The sequence below is a fragment of the Manis javanica genome, chromosome 15 (genome assembly GCF_040802235.1).
Source record: "Manis javanica isolate MJ-LG chromosome 15, MJ_LKY, whole genome shotgun sequence".
NCBI lineage: Eukaryota > Metazoa > Chordata > Mammalia > Pholidota > Manidae > Manis > Manis javanica.
In genome coordinates, this window is record NC_133170.1 from 18,805,327 (window position 1) to 18,831,225 (window position 25,899).

At 39.9% G+C, this 25,899-nt stretch overlaps 2 protein-coding genes across 7 annotated transcripts in view; one reads left to right on the plus strand and one right to left on the minus strand.

The window, feature by feature from the left end:
• PDE6H (phosphodiesterase 6H) overlaps positions 1 to 25,899 on the minus strand; it is a 186,012-nt gene that overhangs the window by 56,762 nt on the left and 103,351 nt on the right. The window contains exon 2 of one of the 5 annotated variants that reach the window (XM_037023132.2): positions 8,967 to 9,041. The exons of the other annotated variants lie outside the window; for them this stretch is intronic. Coding sequence (XP_036879027.2) covers positions 8,967 to 9,041 — 75 coding nt within the window. The remainder of the gene's footprint in view (positions 1 to 8,966; positions 9,042 to 25,899) is intronic. 5 annotated transcript variants of the gene reach the window in all.
• ERP27 (endoplasmic reticulum protein 27) lies at positions 264 to 19,973 on the plus strand. Of its 2 annotated transcripts, XM_017670060.3 has the most exons (7): positions 264 to 558; positions 925 to 1,025; positions 2,741 to 2,878; positions 13,304 to 13,420; positions 17,023 to 17,148; positions 18,302 to 18,499; positions 19,345 to 19,973. In XM_017670060.3, the coding sequence occupies exons 1-7, from the start codon at positions 465 to 467 to the stop codon at positions 19,390 to 19,392; spliced, it is 822 nt and encodes a 273-aa protein (XP_017525549.1). In that variant the 5' UTR covers positions 264 to 464; the 3' UTR covers positions 19,393 to 19,973. The 2 variants fall into 2 exon arrangements, with proteins under 2 accessions (XP_017525549.1, XP_036879023.1); XM_037023128.2 differs by lacking the exon at positions 13,304 to 13,420 and having other exon boundaries at positions 274 to 558.

Genomic DNA, 25,899 nt, shown 5'->3' on the forward strand with positions numbered 1-25,899 from the left:
TATTTAAAATTCTGCTTGGGCTCCCCCTGCAGGAAGAAAGCTTCACTGCACCCCACCCTGAATGGGTAGTCCTAGCACCTTGAGTTCCTCAACTTTTTATCACCTTCCATTTTATACTTAAAACGTCTGTTTATCTGTCCATCTCTCCCATTACAATTAAGCGAGGATTGGTTGGAGCAGATGTTAGGTTTCTTGGTATCCTTAGTGCTTAGGTCAATGCCTGCAGAGAATCTTTCTTTTTTTTTACATTTAAATGAACCACTTGGCTTTCTTCTGGTTGGCTTTGTTCTGAGGCCCCCGTCACTGAACCTGGTCTTTTATCTCAGAGGTTGAAGGTTCCCCTGGAGCCAGCTGCAAAGTTCCCAGAGCACCAGCACTACCACAGCCAACGCACTGCAGAGCGGGCTGCCCTGAACCGGCACCCCAAAAGCACGGGGCCCAGGGCTTGGAGGGGCAGCACAACGATGGGAGCGGACTGGTCCGGATGCCTGCTGTTATTATTACTCCTCATGAGCGGCCTGTCCCCAGAAGTTGCTGCTGAGGCTCAGGAACCCTCAGGTAAAAGGAAGAAGCAGGTGGGTGACCACAGTGTGGAAGTTCTCAGGAGAAGGCAAGGGAACAGGGTAGTACCCTGGGCACTTTTCCTCCAAATGTAGAACATTTTCCAGGAAATGCTGCACGTGGACTTGTGTTGCCTAGTGGAGAAGAGAAGTCTGGCATTATCCTTATCCTCAGCAATAAGCTGAGGTTGCCCTCCATATGTTGGTTAAAAAAAAAAAAAAAAAAGAGTAAGCCTTGGCCTGGTAACTGATCTCCTCAGCCTTAGTGTGGAGAGAGAAAGTACAGATACCTTCCTTATTCAGAACTGCTTCTCCACTCAGTGCCCCAGCACCTCTGCTTCTCTCTCTCTTTTTCTCTGTCTAGATGGTCCCGGTGCTTCCCAGGAAGTTGTGTGGCTCACGGATGTCCCAGCTGCCATGGAATTCATCGCCGCTACTGAGGTGGCTGTCATAGGCTTCTTCCAGGTTTGTCCAGACACCCCACTTGCTGTTCTCCCAAAGAACCAGAAATGTTCTATCTCAAAAGCCATGACAGTCACCTGCTGGCCAGATGACACTGCTTAGAAGTCAAGGATCACAGTGTCTGCTTGGAGATTGTCGATCAAGACATCTCAATTTCAAGATATTCCCAGTGTCTGATTATATCTTTCTTATGCTTGTTTCAAGAGTTGGGAGGATGCTGGCTGGGTCTCCTCATCTATAGATGCTTTGAAGCTTAAGTCAGTGTCTGGATTGCTGAGGCAGGGGCCAGAGGACATGCAGCTTCTATCATCCAGGCCATACATGAGTCAGTAGTTACCTCTGTCCAAAGCCTTGCCAAATAGGTAGTCCTGATCTTTCCCTTTGTTTGCTCTGAAATGTTGGAAAAGGATGATATGTTGTATATTGAAGGTGTCGGCCTCCATCTTCTAGATTGGCTCCCTGGATGATGAAATGACAGGGACTCATTCCAGCATTTATATCTTTCCTGGAGGTAACATCTGGCTATTCTCACACTGATCAAGCCCCTCCTCTCTCGTTGCAGACTTTCCTCATACACTTCGATTCATTAATTCCAGTTCACCACCCCCCTGCCCATTCTGTGTACACAACTGGAAATAGCTGCAATGAGATGCAAGTCAGGAAGGACGACTGGGGGTGGGGGTAGGGAGGTGGGGAGGACACGTTTTTCAGTGAGGAGAGATCTGAGCTGTAGACAAAAACAGCTGCCTGCAGAAAGGCAGGGAGGGTGAGAACGTGCGACTGGAAGAATGTGCAGTGACTTAACACAGCCACCAGAGGCCGTCCTTTGATTCTGAGCAATTATATCCCAAAGCGGAGAATAAGAAAAGGGAAGCCTAGATGAACAATTGTGCATAGCCTCGAATGAACTCCACACGCCCTTGGCAATGAGTAAGGTTCCAGCTCCCTCTGCTTGGCCTCAGATGGAGCATCTTGTACTCTCTTGCGTACCTCATCCTTCAGCGCATAAAGATATTGGGGAGAACATGTTCACTCCTGGGCATTACCTGGGGCTGCTGCATGCTGAGGTGCGGTGAGGGCAGGGAAAATGATGCCCACTTGCTATAGAAGGACTGGAATCATCACTGAGAAGCGGTGTCCCTGCTCCCTCCTGCAGGCCTGGGTTCTAGAGCTGGAGGGACTCACGAACAGTATCTTCATGAGCAATACCTCAGACTTATATGCCGTGGAAGGGGGACCTTTGTTAATAACAGGTCGGAGCTTTCATTTTAATATCTTTCATTCTTTGCATTTTCTTTGTTGGTCCTTTTAACAGCACCTATTTCTTATTTTTGCACATCTTCTTTCCTCTACAAATTGTTCCCAAAACATTCCCCTCCTCGGATATACTAGAGACAGCACAGCCCAACTGTGCAGGCCTCTGTGATTTGGGGGCCCTTCTCAGCTACTAATAAAGTGCAAGTTCTACGGTGAGGCCAGACAGGAGCCCCAGGCTTAGCCACAGTTTTGTAGTTACCCATTAACCCACTCAGCTTGTTAGCAAAACGTGACAGTGCCACTACAAATTTAGCCCACATTCTCAGAAGCACATGGTCTTCAGTGGACACTAAATCAAGTGGGTGATTTCTATGAGTGATCCCATTTCTATTCCTCATTCTGTTTCTATGTCTCTCCCCTCCAAAACAACCCCTGTGGGGTTTCTTTTTCCCTCTTTTTAGGATTTAGAAATACCAGTAGTGTCCATATTCCACAGTATGGTGCAAAAATTCCAAGATGTGTCATTTGGAATCAGCACGGATGCCGAGGTCCTGGCCCACTACAACATCACTGGAAACGCCATTTCCCTCTTTCGTCTGGTGAGTTGGGTGGGCAGCTCAAGCCTTCGTCCAGTGCTTCTTTAGGTTGTGGATTCACACACTTGGAGACTAGAAAGTGAAAAAACTTTATACCTTTAACACTAACAACAGTGCCAGAGTCAGGGACAACAGGTGACAAGGATGATGGCTCAACCCAAGCTTTCTAAGCATATACTGTCATAAAATGGAGAGAGGATGAAGCTGAGAGTCAGGAGATAGGGTTTGTAGCACTGCTTTGTCGCTGACGAGCCATGGGACTTGGGGGAGTCACTGAACATCTTCTAGTTTCAGTTCAAAAAAAAAAAGAGTTTGGACATATCTCTAAGGTCATCTTAAGCTCTGAAATTTTATATTTTTCTATCTTTGGGAGTTCACTTACATTTATAAAGCATGTATTAAGCAGTTATTGCATGCCCTGTGCAAGATACTGATAATTAAAACATGTTAAATATGCCCTTTGCACTCATAGATCTTAAAATATAGTAGAGATCATAAACAATTGATGAATATCTACAATGTAAAAAGCATCAAGATGGGCAACATATTATACGAGTTAAAGGATAAATGCAGTGTAGGAATTCTGACAACAAATTTACAAAGGACACAAATGAACTGGGGTTTATAGGACGGACACAATTTGGACAAAGTAGAGGAGAATTCATGGCTAGAGTGGGGAAAAAAATTAAACTCAGGAAGAGTGACCTGGCCAATTTGACTGGATCTCAGGGTACAGAAAGTGAAGAAAAGGTTCTGCAATGATAGTTATCAAAGTACAGAAAGAAGGCCATGTTTAAAGCCAAGGTGTTTAGGAGTAGTGAGGGCAGAAGTAGGGATTCGTGATGCTTTAGTTGGTGTTGACTTCCCACTGTTGGTGGATTATCAAGTAAAGACATGCAGGGTCCACTGGAAATGAGAAACTGGGGCAAAAGACAGTTTTCAAGACTTCTCTGAATGTCCTCCCCTCTCTAGCCTCCACCCTATCCCTTTCACTTCTCATCCAAATCTCCTTTAAATGTATTTTATACTCCGTGTCTCCAACTTCTTTGAGCTCTTAAACATACTACGATCTAGCTTATACCCCATCACTCCATTAAAACTGCTTCGACCGTGTTAGCATGGCTTCTGTATCTCCAAACCCAAGGAACACTTTTTCGGTCTTACTTTACTGGACATCTCCGCCCTATTTGACATTGTTGAATTCTCTTTTGTCTTCAATGTTCTCTTTTTTCTTGACTTCTAAGAGCCACTCTCTTGGTCTGCCTCTTCTTCTTAGTCTCCTAGGCCTGTTCTCTTCCTCCAGGTACCCTCCACCCTGACCAATGGCTCTTCCCAGTCAAGTTCATAGAATTCACGCCCTGTGAAAGCAGAGACTATTTTGTTCACGACTTCAACGACAGAGCCTAAAAAAGTGCTGCCATGTAAGCAGATGCTCATTAACTGTTCTCCTTAGGTAATAGAATTCTTTCTTCTGTTTGACTATTATGTGTTTGCTGTAGATTTGGATTTTTTATCTCTAACTGGAACCTCTCATGATTCAAGTGCTTTCTGACTATAACTACCTGGATTCCCTCACAAGCACTACAGTCTTAACATGTTCAAAATTAAACTTATCATCTGCACCTGCTAAATTATGTTCTTTCCTCTGAAACAATTTAATTGAATGGCTATGTTCATTCAGTCTCTAATTTTTGCTAATTGTATCCCCAATCTTATTTAATCTATATTCTCCTTCACTCTTTCTCCTTCTTTCCTCATTTAGACTCTGACCATCTTCGGCATAAATAATTTCAGTAGCCTCTTAATTGATCTCCTCTTACTACATCAGATCTAATTTCTAGATTGATATCATGGTAATGTATTTCACATGGAAATTGGACCACGGCACTCCCTTGTTACACACTCTTGAGTATTCCCCATTTCTTACAAGACCAAAACCAAGGTATTGAATAGTACACATGGTCTTTATGACCTGGCCATTACCTGCATCTCTAATCCCTTTTCCAGCTGAGGGAACCCTAGGCTTTACTCTCTCTTTACCCAACTGAACACAGTCTGATGTACAATTCCATGATTTCACACAGGCTGCTCCTCTGCCTAGAATGGCACCACCATCAAGAGCCACCTTTTTGCTTAGCTTCACCCAGTTCCCTTCTCTTCATATTCCAGTGGAACATATCCTCCAGGCAGCACATCCTTTGGAAAGCCTCCCTGAATCTTCAAATTGGCCTATTCCTCTATACCTCTACATCTCTATTTTCATTTACCCCTTTGTAGTGCATGTCATGCATTCCTGTGCCTGTTTCACCTAGTACCCCATTAGACCATGAGCTATTCAAGGGCAGGAACCTGACCTACTCACTTTGTATTCCTAAGGTTTACAATACATCTCTGCTACCTAGAAGTCACTTGAGAAGTGCTGAGGAACTAAAAGTAGATGAGTCCCTTCTGCAATCCTTTCCCCACCTGAACAACAGTTGCAGGTTTGCATTTTCACCATCGTGAAACAGCATTGAATCAAGATCTCATGTGAAAAGCTTTGCTAAGAAAGATATGGAAAACTAAGCTAATGCTTTTCATGCTGCCATTGAATCATTGGTAGTAAACCTTCAATAGAAAAATTCTAACCAACTACAGCTCCACAAGCACTTCTTTCCCAGTTTATTTTTTATAGATCTTATAAAGGTCTGATTTAAAGGTCTTAGTACTACCAAGATACAAATGTGGGAAGGGAAATAAGTGCTTCCAATGTCTCCATGGGCTTTACAACCTCTAACGGGCACATTAGTTTTGCTCACAATTTATTCTTTGTTAAGCCCTGTTGATGACTTCCCAGAGCTATTTACTGATCTTTAGCATCTGTTTTTTGTTTACCACTAGTGACAGAACTACTCTGGATGAACTCTTGCAACAGTTGAGGACAGATTATTTATGTGCCATACCAAAAATAAACATTTTGGTTCCCCTACCTACTCCATTGGCAGGTCTGGGAGAGGTTCAATTAATGCCATGCCAGCTTTTAGATAAACAGTTTTTTCTCAGTTTACACTTACAAAAGTATAGTCTGTATTTTAATAGGATTATTATTCAGGAGTTTGGGGTGACTTGTTTTTTAAAGAGAACCTCAACCAAGACTATTCTGTTTTACATATGGAAACATGAGCCTGTTGCAAATTTTCTGGCACCCACTTTAATCTTAGATCTATAGTTCGTGCTGTTTGTTTGTTTTTAGTGCCTTATTTATGTTAGGCATTACACTAGGTATTTTCCAGTGGCCTTCCATTAAATTCTCATAAGAATATGATGAAATCATTATTATCCCTGCATTGTCAATATGAGAAGTAAAGGTCCATGAGATTGACTCAGTTTGTCCAAAGTCTCATACAATAGAGGACATCTGATTCATACCGAGCACTGCTGTCTCCAAAGCATGCATTTTCTATGATATGATAGTGACTTCCTAAAGTACTTACCCCTGAAGAGAAGTTTTGTTTTTTTCTCCTAGATTCTATCTACTCTAATGCTCCTCATTCTAAAGCCTACTAATTGTTTAACCACATTCTCCTAAACCATTTCTCTATTCCCCTGGCACTACTTAATCAAACTTCTCAAGATTTAATCTGAGCAGTATATGTTTTGGCAAAGAAATCTCAGGATGTAGATGTACAGTATAGAATTTTCAAGTGTAAGAACATATTTAGAGATAAGCTGAAATAATAAGTGAAAAAGTAAGATTAAAATTAGTTGACATTACTGGATACTTTGAAATATTGGGGGAATAAGAAGCCAACAAATGCTATATATATGGGACACATCATGCTCCAAAAATAGTGTAGGCCAACAATCTAAACTATCTTCCTAATTCATAAATGCACAATGATAAGTTGTGTATGACAAACTGTCTCTTGGTTGTGTACGGCAGCTCATCCTTTGTGAGTGTGGCTGCAGGGAGACCCCCCTCAACCCTGCCAGGGTCTCCAACAGGACAGATACTGTTACCCTAACAGAAATGTAATTCTAGATTGAACAGACCATGAGTCTGTCCTAAAATGGAATTTCAGATATTATTTGCATGTTTTTTCTGCTTTGGGTTTTCTCAATCACCTCTATTTTAAGAAATATAATTAACCTAACTTTGACCTAATAAGATAGTGATGGAAACGCAGTGAAGGCATTCGTTCATTCCTTTTATAGTTATTTGCTTGATACCTATTAAAAATGCACCTTGCCAAACAGAGAGAATCCAAGGGAACTAGTGCATGAAATTAAACTGATCAGAAATGCAAGAAGCAAGATACGTCAAATTATTCAATATTTTTTTGAAGTATTTATTTATCAAATACATGGTGAGCTAAGCAGCTTACAAAAACAAATCCAAGGACATGAAGCATTTGTTTAACAAATGATTTCTCAGTGTTACCCCAGATATTTAACACTGTAACTGGTGGTGTAAACCAAGATGATTTTAATACATTTTTTATGAAACATTGGGTTGTTAATTAGAAAAATGCATAAGAATTCTAAAGAATATTGCTGAAATACAAATGAATGGAAAAAGTGATTAAATCTGTTGGTATGATATATTGTCTACAACCTAAAATAATCCACATCAGATATTTTTGAGGAGACTCAAAATTATATTTCAAAGTGGCAACCCTTCCAGTTTACTGTTTTCATTTTTCCTCTGGTGCCGCTTTTCTTGAGGAGAACAACAAAATGATATCTCAAGTAAAATTCTTTCCAGAAAGAAAAATAGATAAAAAAAAATTTTTCCCCCAACTCTGGATTCCAGGGTCAGATTTTCTTTCCAGTGCGCTATGTAAAAAATTCCCTTTACAGAAGGGAGATTTCCTGTTCAAACGTTGTTTCCAGGAACCCTACACATGAATCTTCCAGAGTTTATTAGTTTAAGAAATAATGAAAGAATCAGGCATGTTCGTTAAAAGTACTCCTAACAGGAGACACTTTGGAAGGATGGTTTTTATTAAAGCTCTTTGCTTCTTTAAGAATGTTATCACCACTTAACATCCTCTGCCTCCAAAATACTGCATTCCTCAAGTTCAGAAACACCTGGGGTAACTTGGCATTTCCTGCTGTCCCTGTTCTGGGAAACTTGAGGGACTGCCCGGAAGAGAGAGCAGGGAGGTGGCTTCTGGCCCAGAGCACAGACCCCAGGCCCACAAGTTCTTAGAAAAATAATCAGGAAGTATTCAGACACATTAAATATTAAAAGGGCCCTGGTTCTGATTATAGTAATGATGATTTTGATGGTTGCAACTAACAAAGCCTTTAGTGCGAAGGAGACACACCAGCAGGCAAACCAGACCCTGAGCAGCAGTAAAGATCCTGTGTGCTCACTTTCTTACTCTCTTTCCCCTTCTGACTGGGGAGGAGACTGGGGACAGGGCTAGGCAAGGACTGCACCTACACAGGCTTTTCCTCTTGCTTTTATATTCCTGCAGGAATATATATTTTATATATATATATTATATATTATATATTCCTTATATATTATAAGGCAGGCTTTTCCTCTTGCTTTTATATTCCTGCCCCAAGCTCTCTACTCAGAACTTTGTGAATTCTAAAACAATTAAATATACAAAGGGAGTTCACATTTTAAAATATCCTGTGGTTTGGGTGAATTTATTTTCCAAAATTCCTTTTTTTTTGAAATACAAACATTTTCTGTACCTCAGCATTTATTTATGTCACAAATTTGAGTTGTGAAAAGCAGCCAGAAAATGAGGTGGTTAAATTGCTGAGTGAATGTCAGCCTTTCTATGTCACAGTGCCTGCTATATAGTAGGCACTCAGCAAATAACTCATACACAAAGGGCATATAGGAGAATGACTAGACTTGTCTAGAATCAATCAAAGTAACCATAGAGAGTGCACTGGACTTCTTGGAAGTTCATATTGCTTTTTTTAACTAAGCTGATGGGAAACTATCTTGAGCAAAAGAAGAGAAAAATAGGCAATGATGGTTACGAACAATAATGAACAATCTTGGACTCTTTAATGACTTTATTGCTCAGTGACTTCAGTTTACCTTTGCCTGGCCTCCCTGTGCATAAACTAAAATGACACGTACCTCTGAGTTTGCTGGGGAGCTTGGGAGAAAAGGATGATTCTGATCCAGGCAGGGTAAGAGCTGATCAGGTAGGACCTACATGAGATGTAGGGAGACACAGATGTAAGGGAAAAGGGTGAAGGAGATGTCCAAGGACTGGGATGCCCCGAGGATCTCAAAAGTAATCTGAACTATTACTGGAAACAGAACTGTTTAAGAGCTATCCCTGATCATTTTATCTATAAGCATAGTTGCTGTGGGTGATGGAAGCTTTAGCCGTGTCCTTATGGGCATGAACAGATTCAGGGAGGAGAATGGGAAAGCCTGGGAACAATGATTGGCAGTGTGAAGTCCTTTTAATATATCTGAGTTCAGTGGAAAGGTAGTTCTCAAATGCAAATCTGGGATAAAGGGCCAGGTAACTAGACGGCCCCTTCCACTTGAGATGATTTTTTTTAAGCTGGGAGAAAAAGGACTTGCGGGGTTGCTTTGGAGAACCAGCAAGAGAGGGAAACATGTCTAGACTAAGATCTAGAAGAAAGTGGAAACCTAAAAGGTAAACCTGTATGAAGACCACTTTCCATCTGGGGTGGGTGAGGAGTTTTTCCCATTCTAGATGAGGCTGGGAGGTTTATCAGCATTTTTGAGACCCTCAAAGAGCCAGAAAAGTAAATGTTGAAATCCAGGGCCCAGAAGAAGAAGTAGGGGTAAATCTATTAAAATACTCTTTGCCTCACTTTAGGCATTAAAGAATAGTACTCTAAAAACAAGGATGAACCCCGAGTAGATCAGCCCTCCAAAGACTGGTGCACAGTCAAGTCATCACAATCCATGAAGTTTGATTAGGGTGATCACATATATACAAATACACACACACACACACACACACACATACTGCACACATATATAATTATATGCTATGCCTTATCCATGCCATAGTATAATAGCTGAAACTCAAAGAGAAAGAGAAACTTTTTAAATCAGAGAACAGATTACCCTCAATATAATTTCAAAGAGGTGATACTGAGACTCTTCTCAGTAGAAAGAATGGAACACAGAATATAAAGAGTTGTATTTTGCAAAAACTGAAGAAAAAATAACTGTCAACTGAGAACTCCAACCCAGCAAAAAAAGTCTTCAAAAATAAAGGTGAAATAAAGATATTTTAAACAACCAAACTGAGAGAACATCACCCAACAGATCTAATTCATATTAAAGGACACACTAAAAAGTATTCTCCAAGCAGAGGGAAGAACATCCCAGATAGAAGCTCAAAAATAAAGGAAGAAATGAAGAGAAGCCAAAATGTAAATATGTATATACATATAAATATATACTGATTATGTAACAATAATAATAATAATAATAATAATGTGAGATCTGGAATGAAAACATAAAATAATATCGCCTGTAAGTCTTGAGTGTGGGGCCAGGGAATGGAGTGGAGGGAGTGAACTATACTGGAATATTCTAATGTCTGCATTGTCCAGGGAGAGGGTGGAATTGCTGATTAACATTAGATTCTGATAACTAAAGCATGCAGGTTGAAACTCAAGCTGGTAATCCTTAAGAGAATAATTACAGTCTGGGTAACCTCTAAGCCAACAAAGGGGAAGAGGAATAATATAAAGTGCTCAATCAATTCAAAGTAGGGAAGAAATGAAGGAAAATGGGAAATGAAAGGCAGAACCAATGGAAAATGCAGATTTCATTAAACATATTAGTAATAACATCATATAAAAACAATCCAACTAAAAAACAAAGATTATCAGACTGGAGCAAAAAATATAGCTATGTGCTTTGTACAAGGGACACATCATTTTAAAACATAGGGACACATGTAAAATATAAAGAAAGGTTAAGTGTAAAGGGATAAAGACATACCATGCAAACACTTCCAAAATAAGCTAATATTAGCATATTAATATTAGCTGATCTAAGAACAGTAATATTAGCAAAGTACTCTTTTAGGCAATAAGCATCTCTAGAGATAAGGATGATGCTTTATAATGATAAAAATTGCAATTTGCCCAAAAGAGTTAACAATTCTAAATTTCCATTTATTTAATACACAGCCTGAGAATTTCTAAGCAGAAATTGACAGAATTGAGAAAAGTAGCTAAATCCACAATCACAGTGGGAGATTTTAACACTCCTTTTTTGTTAGAATAAACTGTTTTTTTAAAAAAAAATCTATGAAAGTTTAGAAAATTTGAACTATAAAATTAACCAAATGACCTGATGGGCACATTCAGAATGCTGTATCCAAAAAATGTAGAATATACATAATTTCAAGGATATATATAACATATTTTGATGTTGAAAAGTGATATAAATAAGATGTAGAAATTCAGCTAGAAATCAGTAACGAGAATATAATAAGAAAATCTTACATTTTAAATTTAAGAAATATGATTCTAAATAGCTACTTAGACAATAAATGAGAGAAATTAGAAAACATTTTGAAATGAATGATAAGATTTACATATAAAATTTATGGATTCATTTATGGCCTTCTAAGGAGGAAATGTGCAATCTGCATGTATATTTTAGAAAAAAGTAATGCTAAAAATCAAGAATCTAAGCACCCATTTTAAGTAAGAAAAACTAGTTACAGGTGGATTTTAGATCTACTGTGAAAGACACAATAACAATGTTCTAGGACATAATGTAAGAGATATCTTCATGGCCTCGGTATAGTCAAAGATTTTTAATCAAAACGCACACTAGCTATAAAGGAAAAAATTAATAACCTCTCCTACACTGAAGTTATCTTCTGTTCATGAGCAGTCACCATTAAAAGTAAAGGTCTCATAAGAGAAAATATGCAATGTAGAACCAACAAAGGATTCATATCAGAATATATAAAAATATATAAAATATATAAATGTACATAAATATATTTATATATTTTAACATATACATATAACAGAATATATAAATATATTTTTTAAAAAGCAAGAAAAAGACATTTCAATAGAAAAATAGGCAAGCAACTTGAATAGATACTTCATAAAAGAGGATATACAGTGGTTAATCAGGGAATGCAATTAAAATCACAGTGAAATACTACCAGTATTCATGAAAATGAGTAAAATTAGAAAAGTTGATAACACACTAGAAAGGTTGGTAAAGATGTGGAGCAACAGGACCTTTCAAACAATATAGTTGCAAGTGTAAATTATTATCCACTTTGGAAAATAGCTTGGCATTTTCTGCTAGTTGAAAATATGCATACCTTATAATCAAAAATCCTAATCCTAGATATATGGTCAACAGATACATAGGCATACATGTAGCAAGAGACATGAGCAAGAGTGTTCATTCCCTTATTATTTTAATAACCAGAAACTGGAAACAACTTAAATATCCATCAATAGTAAAATAAATAAATATTGCAGATTTATGCAGTGGAATATTATGCAGCAAGGAAAACAAACTATAGCTACATGCAATAACATGGGTGACTCGTAAACAAAATGTTAAGCAAAAGAAATAAGGTACACATAAAAAAAGTGTTTGCTTCCATTTATATAATGTTAGAAAACTAAACAAGATTTAGAGATGCAAGAGGTAATAAGAGAAAGGATGAAATGGTCACCATAAAAATCAGAAGTGTGGTCACCCTTTGGCAGAAAAGAATGTATTTTTGATTAGAAGGAAGCACAGAAGGCTTCAGGATCCTGACAATACTCTATTTCTTCACTTGAATGGTGGTTCCACAGTTATTTGCTCTGTGATAACTTACTGAGTTTTACATTTCCTACTTCATGCTTTTCTCTGTGTTTTATTTCACACCAAGAGGGTCCATAAATAAAACATAAATCTGATCATGTAAAAGGCTCCCCTTGCCTTCAGGTTAGAATTTAGTCTACTTGCAATGGCTTCAAGGCCCTTCAGAAGTTTGCCTCAACCTGCCGCACTGACCTTGTCTCTCTCCTACCCACACTTCCCTACTTTTCTATTCCTGGTAAACTAACAGTAGCTTCCAGAATATGTCATCTCTCATATTTTTGCCCTTTCAAATACTATTCTTTATTTAAAACTCCCTCCCATCCTCATTCATCTGACCGAGTCTTGGCTTTTTTTCAAGAGCTACGTCTTCCTGGAAGCCCTCCTGCTCCCCCTTAGGTGACATGCGGGCCTGTGATGACACCTGCCACATTCTGGAGACATTTCTGTTCACATCTCTGAATCCCACAGACAATGTGTTCCTCAAGGGCAGGGAACACTTCCTATTTACCTTCATGTCTTTGGATCTTAAGTTAGTACCTGACGTGGTAAATAGTCCAGAAACATTTATCAGTGAGGGAATAAAGACAGAACAGTGATAGTTTTATCCTCTTTGTGTTACCCAGGTGGATAACGAACGACTGGATTTAGAGAGCGAATACATTGAAAGCATTGATGCCACCAAATTAAGCCGTTTCATTGAGATCAACAGCCTCCACTTGGTGACAGAGTACAACCCTGTGGTAAACAATAATAGTCTCTCTCTCCAGCCCCTTAAGTCCCTGTCTCAGGGAGGGTACTTGTCTTCATAGCAGAGACCCTTTTCTCCAGGAGCTCTCTGATCCTTTGACCAATAACAACAGTGACTGTTATTAACTAAACACTTAGTCATTTATATTGCCATCCTTACCACAACCCTTCAAAATTGATAGGCTTGTCTCTATTCAATAAAGAGAGAAAAGGAATTAGAAAAATTAAATGACCTAAGAAAGAGAGACAGAATGCAATTAAAGTGACCTATTCAAAAAAACCTGAGTTTTGGTGCCTCAGAGTGTTCAGTTCAGGCAACTCTGATCTGAGCAACACTCTGGACCATGCTTCCCAAACAAAACTGCAATTCCTGCTGATGGTCCTTTTTCTTCCTAAAGCACTGGTGACCAATAGTTTCATAAAATACAATAAATTAAAAGACAAATGAAATTAAAAAAATAAAGCCCACTGATCACATATTTGGATGCCACATGAATGTAAAATTACCATAAATGTCTTTATAAACACTTCTTCCCATTTTCTGTGCCTACCTCCTTGTGAACTAGTAACTCACAGTGTTTGGTCTGGCACCACCCACGTGTGCCTAGCCCCTCACAGCGACTCAGCTTTCTTTCTAGGTTTATCTTCCTCTGGTGTTGCGTGCTGCATATAACCTGGGTGAAGGTGTTGGTCCGTGCGTCATGACAATCTTCCAGGCTTGTAACATACCCCAGCTTACAGAATTCCCTTGTGTGTCCTGTCTTTTATTTTCCCTGACATAGATCATAGAGTGACAGAGAATTAATTTCCAGTGATCTACATCAACTCAGAAATGTTGGGCACTTCCTAATAACAGTATTTTTTGAGCATGTCATGATTTTTAGAACACACAAAGCCCTTTCCCACTCATTTTCTCATTCAATCTTCACATTGATTTTTTTTTATTTAGAAGAGAGGAAATTATTATCTATTTAAAATTGAAATCCATTTTAGAGTGGAAAACATTCAAGATCCAAGTGACTTATTCAAGATCACACAGTAAGTAGAAAAGCCATAATTGAAAGCAGAAAATTTAACTCATGATGCATTAGTTCATATTGTCTGTTTCCATTTTACAGGAGAGGAAATTGGAGTTCAGTAACTTCCTCAAGGTCATATACCTATAATTCGAGTTTCAGAGACAGCCCTCTGTACTTGTTTGTCTCTGCTTTTCATGACTGCTCTGCCTGACTGAAGCCTGTGGTTTTTCCATTGCCCCATACAGCTTCAATAGGAAACACCTCTTTTCCTGTTGACTAAATTCCGGTCCACCTTTGACACCATATTTGTACCTGTGGAGTGGTGATTCCATATCCCCTTTTGCTAAGATTCCAAACAGGCACACCTCAGGGGGTACTGGCAGCAATATCGAAAAGGCATTTTTCTCCTAGACCATGTCATTGAATCTATAGAGCTGCCATGAGTGCACGTGGACCAGAAAAGATAGTTGTTATGGCCCTTGCATGTATGGCCCTGGAGTTCTGCAGGCTAACTAAGGCAGGAGCAAGGACCACCTTCCTGAGTTCTTCTGGTTGGTCCATCTCCTATCTTAAAAAATAATGACACATTTTTTAAGTTCCACATTAGTAGTGAAAGCAAATCTCATCAAGAAAAAGTCAGGCAAGAATTGCCTTAGAAAACAAAGGTCAGCTTTTACTGTGACTTTTCATTTTCCCAAAGTAGTATTTTTCTTACTTGGAGATCTCCTTATAGTACTATAACTATTTTTCATCTGCTCCTCGTGCAGCGGTGTGCACCAGTAGCAAATGGCCAGAAACTCAGCCATGTATTTGGCCTATTGTGCAATTTTTAATGCACATACTCAATACTCAATTTCAAGGTAAAAAAACCAGGCTGTATGTTAGGATTAAACTAAGCACTTTTACAATGGCCAGTCCCTTCTAAGACAACTGTACCTTTAGACCCCTTAGCTTTGACTTCTTACCTCTTCCCGAGAACTATCTTCCAACTTAGCTCTAGGAGGGTAGGTGCATGCTCTAAATTTAAGTAGCAGAATCTAGTAAAACAAAAGACAATTATTTAACGTGCAGCCTCCTAAATTTAAAATCTAAGAAGTGCTTTTAAATTCCAGGGAGAAGGTTTTGGGAAAGAATCCTTTGGGTCCTCTTTGCTTACATGTTGGCCAGTAGAGTTGGACAATCTCTACAGAGTAGTGCAGAGTAGCTCTGGAAGGATCCTGCCTAGTTGCTCCTCTTCACACCATCCTGGGACTATACCCAATGGTTCATTAACCCACCATACTCTCCTCGCTTCCTGTGCACATATTAGTCGTACAGCAATGCTTTCTGGATTTAGAAGGGAGAGGTGAAAAGAAGTAGGATTAAAATAGAGATGCTTTTAGCATTAGTTCAGGAAAGTGGAAGGAAGGGAGCCAGTGCCAGTTTCACTCTCTCTTTCCTCTCCTCTCTGGGGCTCATGGCTGCCCCACAGCCGTTCATCACTGAAAGCTTTATGGCAAATCACCATCACTAATCAGCAAAAAAAGAAGCCAATGCCTCTAGTCTCCTGAAGAGCTCATCTTATCACTGATCTGAGGTAGACTGGTTTAAAACCACACTTTTGTTAAAAATGTTTGTATGGACTTTGCAATCATCTGTGTGTGAGGCAGTACATCCTCAGGGTTAAGAGCATGGACTCTGGAGCCAGCTTGCCTGGTGTGAATCCTAGTCCATGACTTTGGGAGGATTTCTGCCTCAGTTTCCTCATTTATAAAACTGTGACTTTGAGGATTAAATTAGTTATTATATGAAAGATCTGAAAACAGTGCCTGGCACATAGTCAGCATTCAAAAGTATACATTACTAATATGTAGTCAAAGATCATGCTGGAAGTGTATCTGACTGCTCTTATAACACAGACGACTGAAAAAGTAACTACTTTTTCATGGTATATTTGTTGTCTATTGATGTATAACATATTACCCCAAAATTTAGCAGCTTAAAACTGAAAAAAAAAGCTATTATCTCACACAATTTCTGTGAATCAACAATTTGGAAATGACTAGACTAGGTGCTTCTGATCTGGTAGCTCCTGTTGCAGGCATTGGTCAGGGGAGCAATCATCTGAAGGTTTGACTGGGGCTGACAGGTCTGCTTCCAAGATGACTCTCTCACATGGCTGGCAAGTTGGTGCTAGCTTTTCGTAGGAGGTCTCAGCTCCTTGCTATGTGAATCCCTTCCTAGGGCTGCTTAGCTAACATTGGGTCTGGCTTTCCCCAAAGCAAGTGATATAAGAGACAGTAAGGAAGAAGCCACTGTCTTTCATGACTTAACCCTGGAAGTCACATTCCATCATTTCTTCAATATCCTATTGGTTACTCAGCTCAGCCCTGTTCAGTGCAGGGAGGAGGGATCCACACAGCTGCATGAAAACCAAAGGCTGAGACTTACCCAGAGCCATCTTGGAGGCTAGTTACCATTTATGTTATAGATGGACAGCTCTCACTTATGTTTCAGTCTACCTATTTACTGGGTGGCCACTAATTTTCTTCTCCCTTCTCTCTTTCATTTGACTATCATACATTTCAATTTGCCAGACAGTGATTGGCCTATTTAATAGCCTGATTCAGATTCATCTTCTACTAATGATGAACAAGGCCTCTCCAGAGTATGAAGAAAGCATAAACAGATACCAGAAAGCAGCTAAGCTCTTCCAGGGGAAGGTAAGTCTGGAATAGGAGATACCCTTTGTCATATTCAGTGCCAAGACACTCAAATAAGGGAAGTGGGGCCAGAGAAGTGAGAGAAATTAGGAAAAATGAGTATAGGTAAGAGATAATGTAAGAAATGGGACATAACAAATCACATTACTCCGATTTAAAATAAAGTATTTTGCATTTTGTGCTATTAAAACCAATGTAATCATGCCTTCCCTTAATGACAAGTCTACTTCTTTTCTTCTGCATTGATAAATGAAGAGAAAACAGAGATCCAATGATACTGAAAATAAAAATCACCTATTTGTCACAATGTGGTCACTCCTTGACATAACCTCTTAAAGTTTTAGACATCAGGTCTAAACATCTATCATGTACCTGCTGCCTACTAGATTTCCAATCAATATTTATTTCTTTTCCTTCCCTGATTTGTGAATTTCTGCTTGATATCATTGAAATAATAAAACTTCAACCACTTCAAAGCTACTACATTGAACTAAGGAACTCTTCAAAGATGAGGACTGTCTGGTAATAAAATAAGCTGACTTTCTGGTGATTATTTCCCTTATGCCAGAAGTTTTCAGTGTTACTGAATATAGATGATCCGCTAATTATATTTATTTATAATATATAAATTATATTATATAGACTATTATAAAGATTTCTACTTTAGGTAGAAGGTTTCATTTAATAATGAAAAACAGTTAACATTTATCAAACACTTACTATACGTTAAATTGTACTAGAAATATTAAATGCATCCTCTCATTTTATCTCCCCCAGCAAAAACCCATTTTGCCCATGAGAATACTGAGTCTCAGAGAGGCTGAGCAGCTGTGTCTAGTCACACAGCTAGAAACTACCAGAGGCAAAATTTAAGTTTATTCTCTGCTTTTAACCATTAAGCTATACTTTCTCACTTAGCTAGTCACTAAAGTTGCTTCTGATTCTACGTTCTTAAAATTAAACAAACCTGATCAAGAGATAAAATGCCAAAGCAGTGCAAAATAAGAAGAAATTCATTCTAACTTCATTGAGATTTGAATTGTGTAGCACAGCCCATGAATTCAATCAGGGTCAACTACAGCAGTTACAAAGCGTCTCCTTTCTCCTTAGGACCTCAAATAGTTCTTTCTCTTTCAAATTTCTCCAAATGCAGATTCTTTTTATCCTGGTGAACAGTGGTGTGAAGGCAAATGGAAAGGTGATATCATTTTTCAAACTAAAGGAGTCTCAACTGCCTGCTTTGGCTATTTACCAGACTGTGGATGAGGAGTGGGATGCTCTGCCCATAGCAGAAGTTTCAGTGGAGCATGTGCAAAACTTCTGTGATGGATTCCTGAAAGGGGAACGGCTGGTAAGTGAGAGACTTCAGGTGAAGCAAGCTGAGTTTTCTTCCTTTATATGTCCTTTTATCCTGTCAAATAAAAATCTTTGAGTTCTCCTGGATTTGATTAAGAACAGAGGTAAAGATATGGGAGCAACCTAAGTGTCCATCAGTAGATGACTGGATAAAGAAGATGTGGTACATATACACAATGGAATATTATTTGGCCACAAAAAGAAAAGAAATCCTGCCATTTGCAACAATGTGGATGGATCTAGAGGGTATTATGCTCAGTGAAATAAGCCAGGCAGAGAAAGACAAATACCATATGATTTCACTTATTTGTGGAATATAAAAACAAAGCAAAACAGATGGAACAAAACAGCAATAGACTCACAGACACTGAGAGTGACTAGCAGTTATGAAGGGGGAGAGGTTGTGGGAGGGAGAGGGGGATAAAGGGGCACAATAATTCACCACCACAATATAAGTTGGTCATGGGGACAGCAGTACAGCACAGAGAATACAGTCAATGATTCTGTAACATATTTCTACTTTGATAGATAGTAACCATACTAGCTGGGGTGAGGACTTAATAAAATGGGTAACTGTTGAACCACTATGTTGTACATTTGAAACCAATGTAAGATTGTATATAAACAATACTTCAATGAAATAAAAACAAGGGCACATGAGGAGATGGTGGTGAGACGATAGAGCCTTGGGAATAGAACTACAAAAGCACATTTGGAACGGTCTTGCCTATTTAAAGGAGCTGAGCTTTGGACATCATCATTCTGTTCATGGTATAATGGGAAACAAGTTCCATATAAACAGCCTCCAGATCTAAATATCAGTGTCATGGTATTTTTCAGAGAGAAAATCATGAACCAGAAGAGAAGACTCTAAAGGCAGAACTCTGATTCTGATACTTCTGCGTACTACCAAGTACCTACAATGTGATCGATTAAAAAGAGCAACTCAAACCACAGAGACACTGAACATCAGGATCACCAGGCCGTGGGGCAGGCATGTGTACACACACACACACACACACACACACACGCACACACACACACAGCTCCAGCCTGTTCCTTAAAATCTCATTTAAGCTTCTGTCCTTTTTTTTGAATTTTGTACACTCTTTCACTTGCCCATCCCATTTTCTTCTATGCGTAGGCCCATGCACTGTCATACACACTATGGAATAGAGCCTTTGAGAGATACTGTGATGCCCTAAGAAGGAGGGAGGTTCCTACAGGGAGGTTGTTCTGATCTATCATTTATTATTGCATTTGTACACTGCACATGACTTACATACATCATAAATTCTTCTCTTTCAGGATTACTTAAGGGTTAAAACTACTTTCCTCATAAGCACATGTCCCTCTCACCCAAGAACAAAGGGATGGTTTTAAACAGCTTTCTGGAATTTTTTTTTTTTGGCAGAGTTAAATGATGTTTCCAAGTCTCTTAACTCAGCAGAAACAGACTATGTATAAAATACGATGCTTGTTTAGCATTCCTAACTCCCCTCTAAATCAATAACTGCATAATAAATAAAAGGCAATAACGTTATAGGAAAAGACTGGCATCTCTTTGCAGGCCAAACCTTTTGCAAATACCCAGCTGCCCAACTAAGCAATACGTAACACCTCACCCTCCAGTGCCCACTATTTAGTGCCAGGCCATAAGTCACTAATGTGTTATTGCTCTCTCTGTGCGTGGGATGGGAGGTGGGTAGAGATGATTCTGCATGGGGTATAAATGGTATAAATGCTATAAACTGGTACAAATGTGGCAGAAGAGGTAGGAATTGAATGAGGTAAAAGGCTGGAAATGGCTGGGAGCAGAGGAGCACTGGGAGCAAGGCCAGCCAGGGCCGACGAGGCATGATCACTGCAGGTGAGGTGTGCACTCCAGCCCATGTGGGGCGGAAGGAGAATTTGGCTGAGAGTCTCTGGCCCACAGGCTGTTACTGTCAACACACAGACGTTACATTGTTCCCAGGAGGCCCTTGGCGCAGAAGGAAAGTGCCTAAGTGCTGAAGAGCTGAAAAACCACAGTGTGCACTGAAGAGCTGGTCCGAGGGAGAAACGGAGAGTGAAAGGCTTAGTTGTCCCTTTCTGTGGGGAAAATGCCACAGCCTCCGAGCTGGGGGTCGGCAGCTGGCAGGGACCCTGAAAGCGTGCACTCAGCAACATGAGGCCCGTGGGTTCTGAGAAGGCCATCCAGTCCACCCGTGCAGCTGCAGAAAACCACCCAGTATCTTGCCTGAGGCTGAAAAATATTCCTGGGCTAGGCACATACCAGAAGCCTCCCTTTGATCCCGTGAACCAGAGCTCTTGACATTCAGTCAGGAAATTCTCCCCGATACCCGGCTGAGGTCATCTAGCCACATAAGCGTCTTTCTTCTTACCTACACTCCAAGGAAATTCTCAACGGCTGCCAGTCACCATATCCAAATGGTGCCTTCAATTCTTGCTAATTGCTCTTAAAACCCTTACCCACACTCTTTTTTTCTCTGTACTCATTATCCAACTCTTGTACTTTTTTAAAAAATTTCCAAGTCATTTAATTCAGTTTATTATTGTTCTCTCTACCTCCTTCTCAACTTTCCCTCTTTCTTGCTTAAAATAGTGGTATTCTAAACTATAGTAAGAATTTAGGAAATGCTACAGGATAAATTCCTGTGAGCTATATTTTGTTCAATATTGGGTCAATTTTTCAATTATTTTACTTGTGTTTCCTTTGACAACTGTGATCAACACTGACCACAGAGATCTTCACATTTTTACAGTGCATTTTGCTGCTTAATGACATTCAATAGCAATTTTATATGTGTTGCCTTTTGTATGCTTATTTTTGTCTTTATGATATTGAATTATTTCTTCAGTATAAGGCTCTCCAAAACTGCAAGAAATTTTTGCCTGTTTTCATCACAGCCAGTCCTGTTCTTTGTAGCTCTAGGGATTCATGACCAAAGAATGGAACTCCTGCAAAAAATATTTCTAAAGGTTCTCATTCACTCACTAAAGATCAGACTTAATATTAGAAAGTTAGCACTATAAAGTTCTATAATTTCTAGATCTTCTCTGTCTTGGGGTAATATCTTCCTAAGACTCTACATACATTTCTCCAAGGCCATATTATTATTGAAATGTCTAGATACCCCTTAGCTAGTTTTCATTATGGAATCATTCCTTGGCCCTAGCTGGCAAGACTGCCACACTTTCTCTTTAAAGTATGAAGAAAGCGGTGATCCTATGCGATACAACTTTACAAAAGATATTGGAAGATTTGGAAGACTACAATGGAAGGAATGAGAGAAAGGCATGATTCAGAGGAATGCCGGGAAAGTTTGTGTTTGGATCTTACCTCTTCTGCATATGTGGCTCTGTGACCTTAGGAAAGCCACCTGTCTTTGAACTTCAGTTCATTGAGGATAATACAGTAATTCACAGTGGGTTTTTTTTCTGATATTGCAGAGTGATAATACATAGAAGTAAAGTCTGACGTTACTTTTACTTTTTAACTTACTATTACTGTGCCTTCTCTGGGTAAAACTCATTTCTCCAATTTTTAGAAATTTTGGAAAAAGAGATGTTTCCTACAGGGTCTTAAAATAATTATCATGGGAAATCTCACCCTGGAGATTAAAAAAGTATTTGAGATAACTGTTTTAAAATGTCTGTTTCATAAGATCACCACTTCCTCCACACTTTAAAGAAAAGGTGTGGCAATCTTGCCAACTAGGGCCAATGAATGATTCCGTAATGAAAAATAGCTAAAGCTTTATTACTGTTCAGGTAGACTAAGGCCAACAGATCAGGGGGCAATTGCTGTTGAAAAGTTACAGTTCCCAAGAAGAGTGACTGCAGGCCACATGGGAAGACCAGGGTTGGTCAGGAGGCAGAAGGAGCAAGGGGAAAATATGGGCAAAAACAGTGATGATGGTTTCCGTGGGAAGGAACAGGAAAGCAGGGTAAGCAGGCTTAGGATTGGCTGGTTTGAATAATTTCTAGAGCACAGGAATCGCCCCTCCCTGTCTCAAACCTGACCCTGGGGTAACTAGGGCAGATAGATGGTGACCCAGCATGAGAGCCCTGTGAGAACTCAGTAAAGGAGGTGTTTGGGGTTGGCTCTGAATTGCTTGGTTGGCATATGAAAGATGCTCTAGCAGGTGAGTTGTTACACTCTGGCAGCTGGCTGGCCCTGCAAGGAGCAATCTCTCCAGTGAGCAAGCCCTGGATACCAAAGCATCAGTCACACAGTGTTAACACAACACTCCAACACCCACGTGGCATGGGAGGCCTCTCCCAACTCACCTAGTTTGGTCATGCTACAAAGGAAAGCATGCTGTCTTCATCATGCCCCTAACAATACACACTTAATGGGTGGCGGTGGCGGGGGATGGGGGGGAGGTCGGAGGGGATGGGTGCTAAGTGGTGCATAATGGGAGAGCAGTTTATTTATTCATATTTTCATTCATTTATTTAAATACTAATCAACCAGGAGTGAGCCAGGCAAAATTGCCTTCTAAGAAAGCAAATTTAGCCTTGGGTGATGAGCTGAAGAACAGTAAGTTTCCACTGTAGTGACAACAGACAGTGTGGAAGCCATCAGACTGACTTTGAGTCATGGACAGGGAACAGGAAAAATAGGGGAATCTGTATAATGGAGAAAAGGGATGCTGTAGGGAGGGGTGGACAGGAGGCTGGCAATGGACCGAGGAGGTCCCAGAGTTGAGGAAGGGACACCACAAAGGGAAAGAGTCTACTACAAAAGGGAAGAGGCTTGTCATAGACAAACTTTATGTCACAGTTGAATTTGGAACTAGGCCTAATTTTTTCACCTTTCTGAAAGTACCTGGTTTTCTAAGCAGAGGAAAATAAAACAGGGAGTGGGATGTATCTGACTCATGCTCCAAATTACAGTCTTTAACACTTCTAGAGAATAAAAAAAGGAGCAAGTTAAAAACATCTTTTAAGTTTTGAACCTTTGGAGAAAAGGTACTCAACAAATCAAAGAAACAAATGAATTTTAAAATTATACCTCTGAAGATTGATAGGAGAGTCCTTCAAACCATTTCAAAGATAAGCCAGTATATCATTCTTTTCTTCTCCTTCTGCAACCAGAGGTCATTATTTCTTGGATTTTACAATGAATAGCTGAGTCCCACTTGGAGTAGAAGGTGAGGAAGAGTGAAGGGTAAAGGGATTCAGCTTCTATAGGTTATAAAAAGTTGTGTGGAATCGAGACTTTAATGGTTCCTTGTCCAAGTAGTTGTATTAACTCTTTCTTTAAAATCAAAGAATAATTGCCATACAGTAGTATTAGTTGCAGAAGTATAGCATAGTGACTTGATATTTAGATACATTATGAAATGGTCACCACAGTAAATCTAATTACTATCTGTCACCATACAAAGTTGTTACAAAATTATTGACTATATTCCCTATGCTGTGTATTACATCCCAATATCTTGGAAGATTGTACCTCTTAGTCCCCTTCACCTATTTCATCCATCTCTATGCTTCCCCAGCCCCCCTTCCCTCTAGCAATCATCAGGTTTTTTCCAGTATCTATGAGTCTGTTTCTGTTTTCTTTCATTTGTTCATTTCTTTTATAGATTCCACATATAAGTCAAATCATATGGCATTTGTCCTTCTCTGACTGATATCACTTAGCATAAGAATATCTAGGTCCATTGACATTGTCACAAATGGCAAAATTTAATCCTTTTTTATGGCTGAGTAATATTCCATCATATACATGTACCACACCTTCTTTATTCACTCATCTATTGATGAACACTTCCAGATGTTGGCTCTTATAAGTAATGCTGTGGTGAACATTGCAGTTCACATGTCCTTTTGAATTAGTGTTTTCATTTTCTTTGGATAATACTTAGAAGTGGAATTGGTGGATTGTATGCTGGCTCTATTTTTAATTTTTGAAGAACCTCTGTACTGCTTTCCATCATGGCTGCACCAATTTACAGTCCCACCAATAGGGCATGAGGGTTCCCTTCTCTCCACTCCTTGCTACCACTTGTAATTTCAGTTGCACTAAATTTTACTAGCAGGATTCAATTCTACATTAGGCCCACTAGGCTTAATATGGGAATACAGTGTTAGCCTAAGTCTGAGGAAGAAAAAAATAGATGTGATTTGACATAATTCTGGCTGTGGTGCAGTAAGAATTTTGAAATGAACAAACATGTTATGCTAGAGGTCACCTTTTCCAGGAAGAAGACTCTGAGACTGAATTTCCTCACAGGAAGTTTACTGGGCAGGGCTCTTGGGACCTGTGGGGAAATGAAGAAAGTAGGATTTGGGCAGAAGGAAAAGCTGGGCTGTGACATAGTCACAACAGAGGCTCAGGTTCTCCCATGGGGATATTTAGTGCTGAAGTGTCCTTGCAGAGTTGTCCCAGTTGGAGAATGGCGGCCAGACCTTCATACATTCACGTGGATGGTATGATGCAAGCTGCACACAGAAAAGGTATATGATCATGGGAAAGATGGGTCACCTTAGCAGAGGGAAATCTCTGGCTTGAAGGTTGGTGAGTGTGATTCAGCTAAGAATTGTTGTCTATCAATATACTCAGCAGCTGGGGTGCTATGGACTGAATGTTTGTGTGTCCCTCAAATGTGTATGTTAAAGCATGATGCCCAGTATGCTGATATTAGGAGGTGGGACCTTTAGGAGGTGATTGCATCAGGAGTGCCCTTGTGAATGGGACCAGTACCTTTACAAAAGAGACCCCAGAGAGATTCTTCTTCTACCATGTGAGGATATAAGTAGAAGTCTGCAACTCAGAAGAGGGCTCTCACCCGACCATGCCTGCACCCTGATTTCAGACTTAATAACCTACAGAACTGGAAGAAATAAATTTCTGTTGTTCAGAAGTCACTCAGTCTGTGATATTTTGTTATAGCAGCCCAAATGGACTAAGACATGGGGGAAGAGTGCATCTGACCTGGAGAAGTTGGGGGTGAGATGCGTGGCTCACCACAGCATCCCCCACATGTGCCTAGAACAGTGTCTGTGTCAGGCTCCCATAATCACTGCACCAATGCCATACAACAGAATGAGGAAAGAGTGAGTGTATTTTATCAAATAAAATATGTAGTGCTTTCACTGACTTGGGGGTGGGGACCAACATATGCCTATGTTGTCTGCACAGAGACACAGAGACAATTAGGGCAGGCTTCCAAGGGCGGCATGGGGGTGCCCATTCTCAGTCATTCACCCATTCGTCCCTTTATCAAGCATTTACTGAGTGCCTCCACCATGCGATGAAGAGGTGACAGGAACAGATGAGACCCCACACGGCGTGGTGGTGACGCCAGCCTTCCCATCCCAGCCCTCGAGTTCCTGAGTACAGGACACACACAGAGTTCCCCGGGGATTTGAGGAATGGTC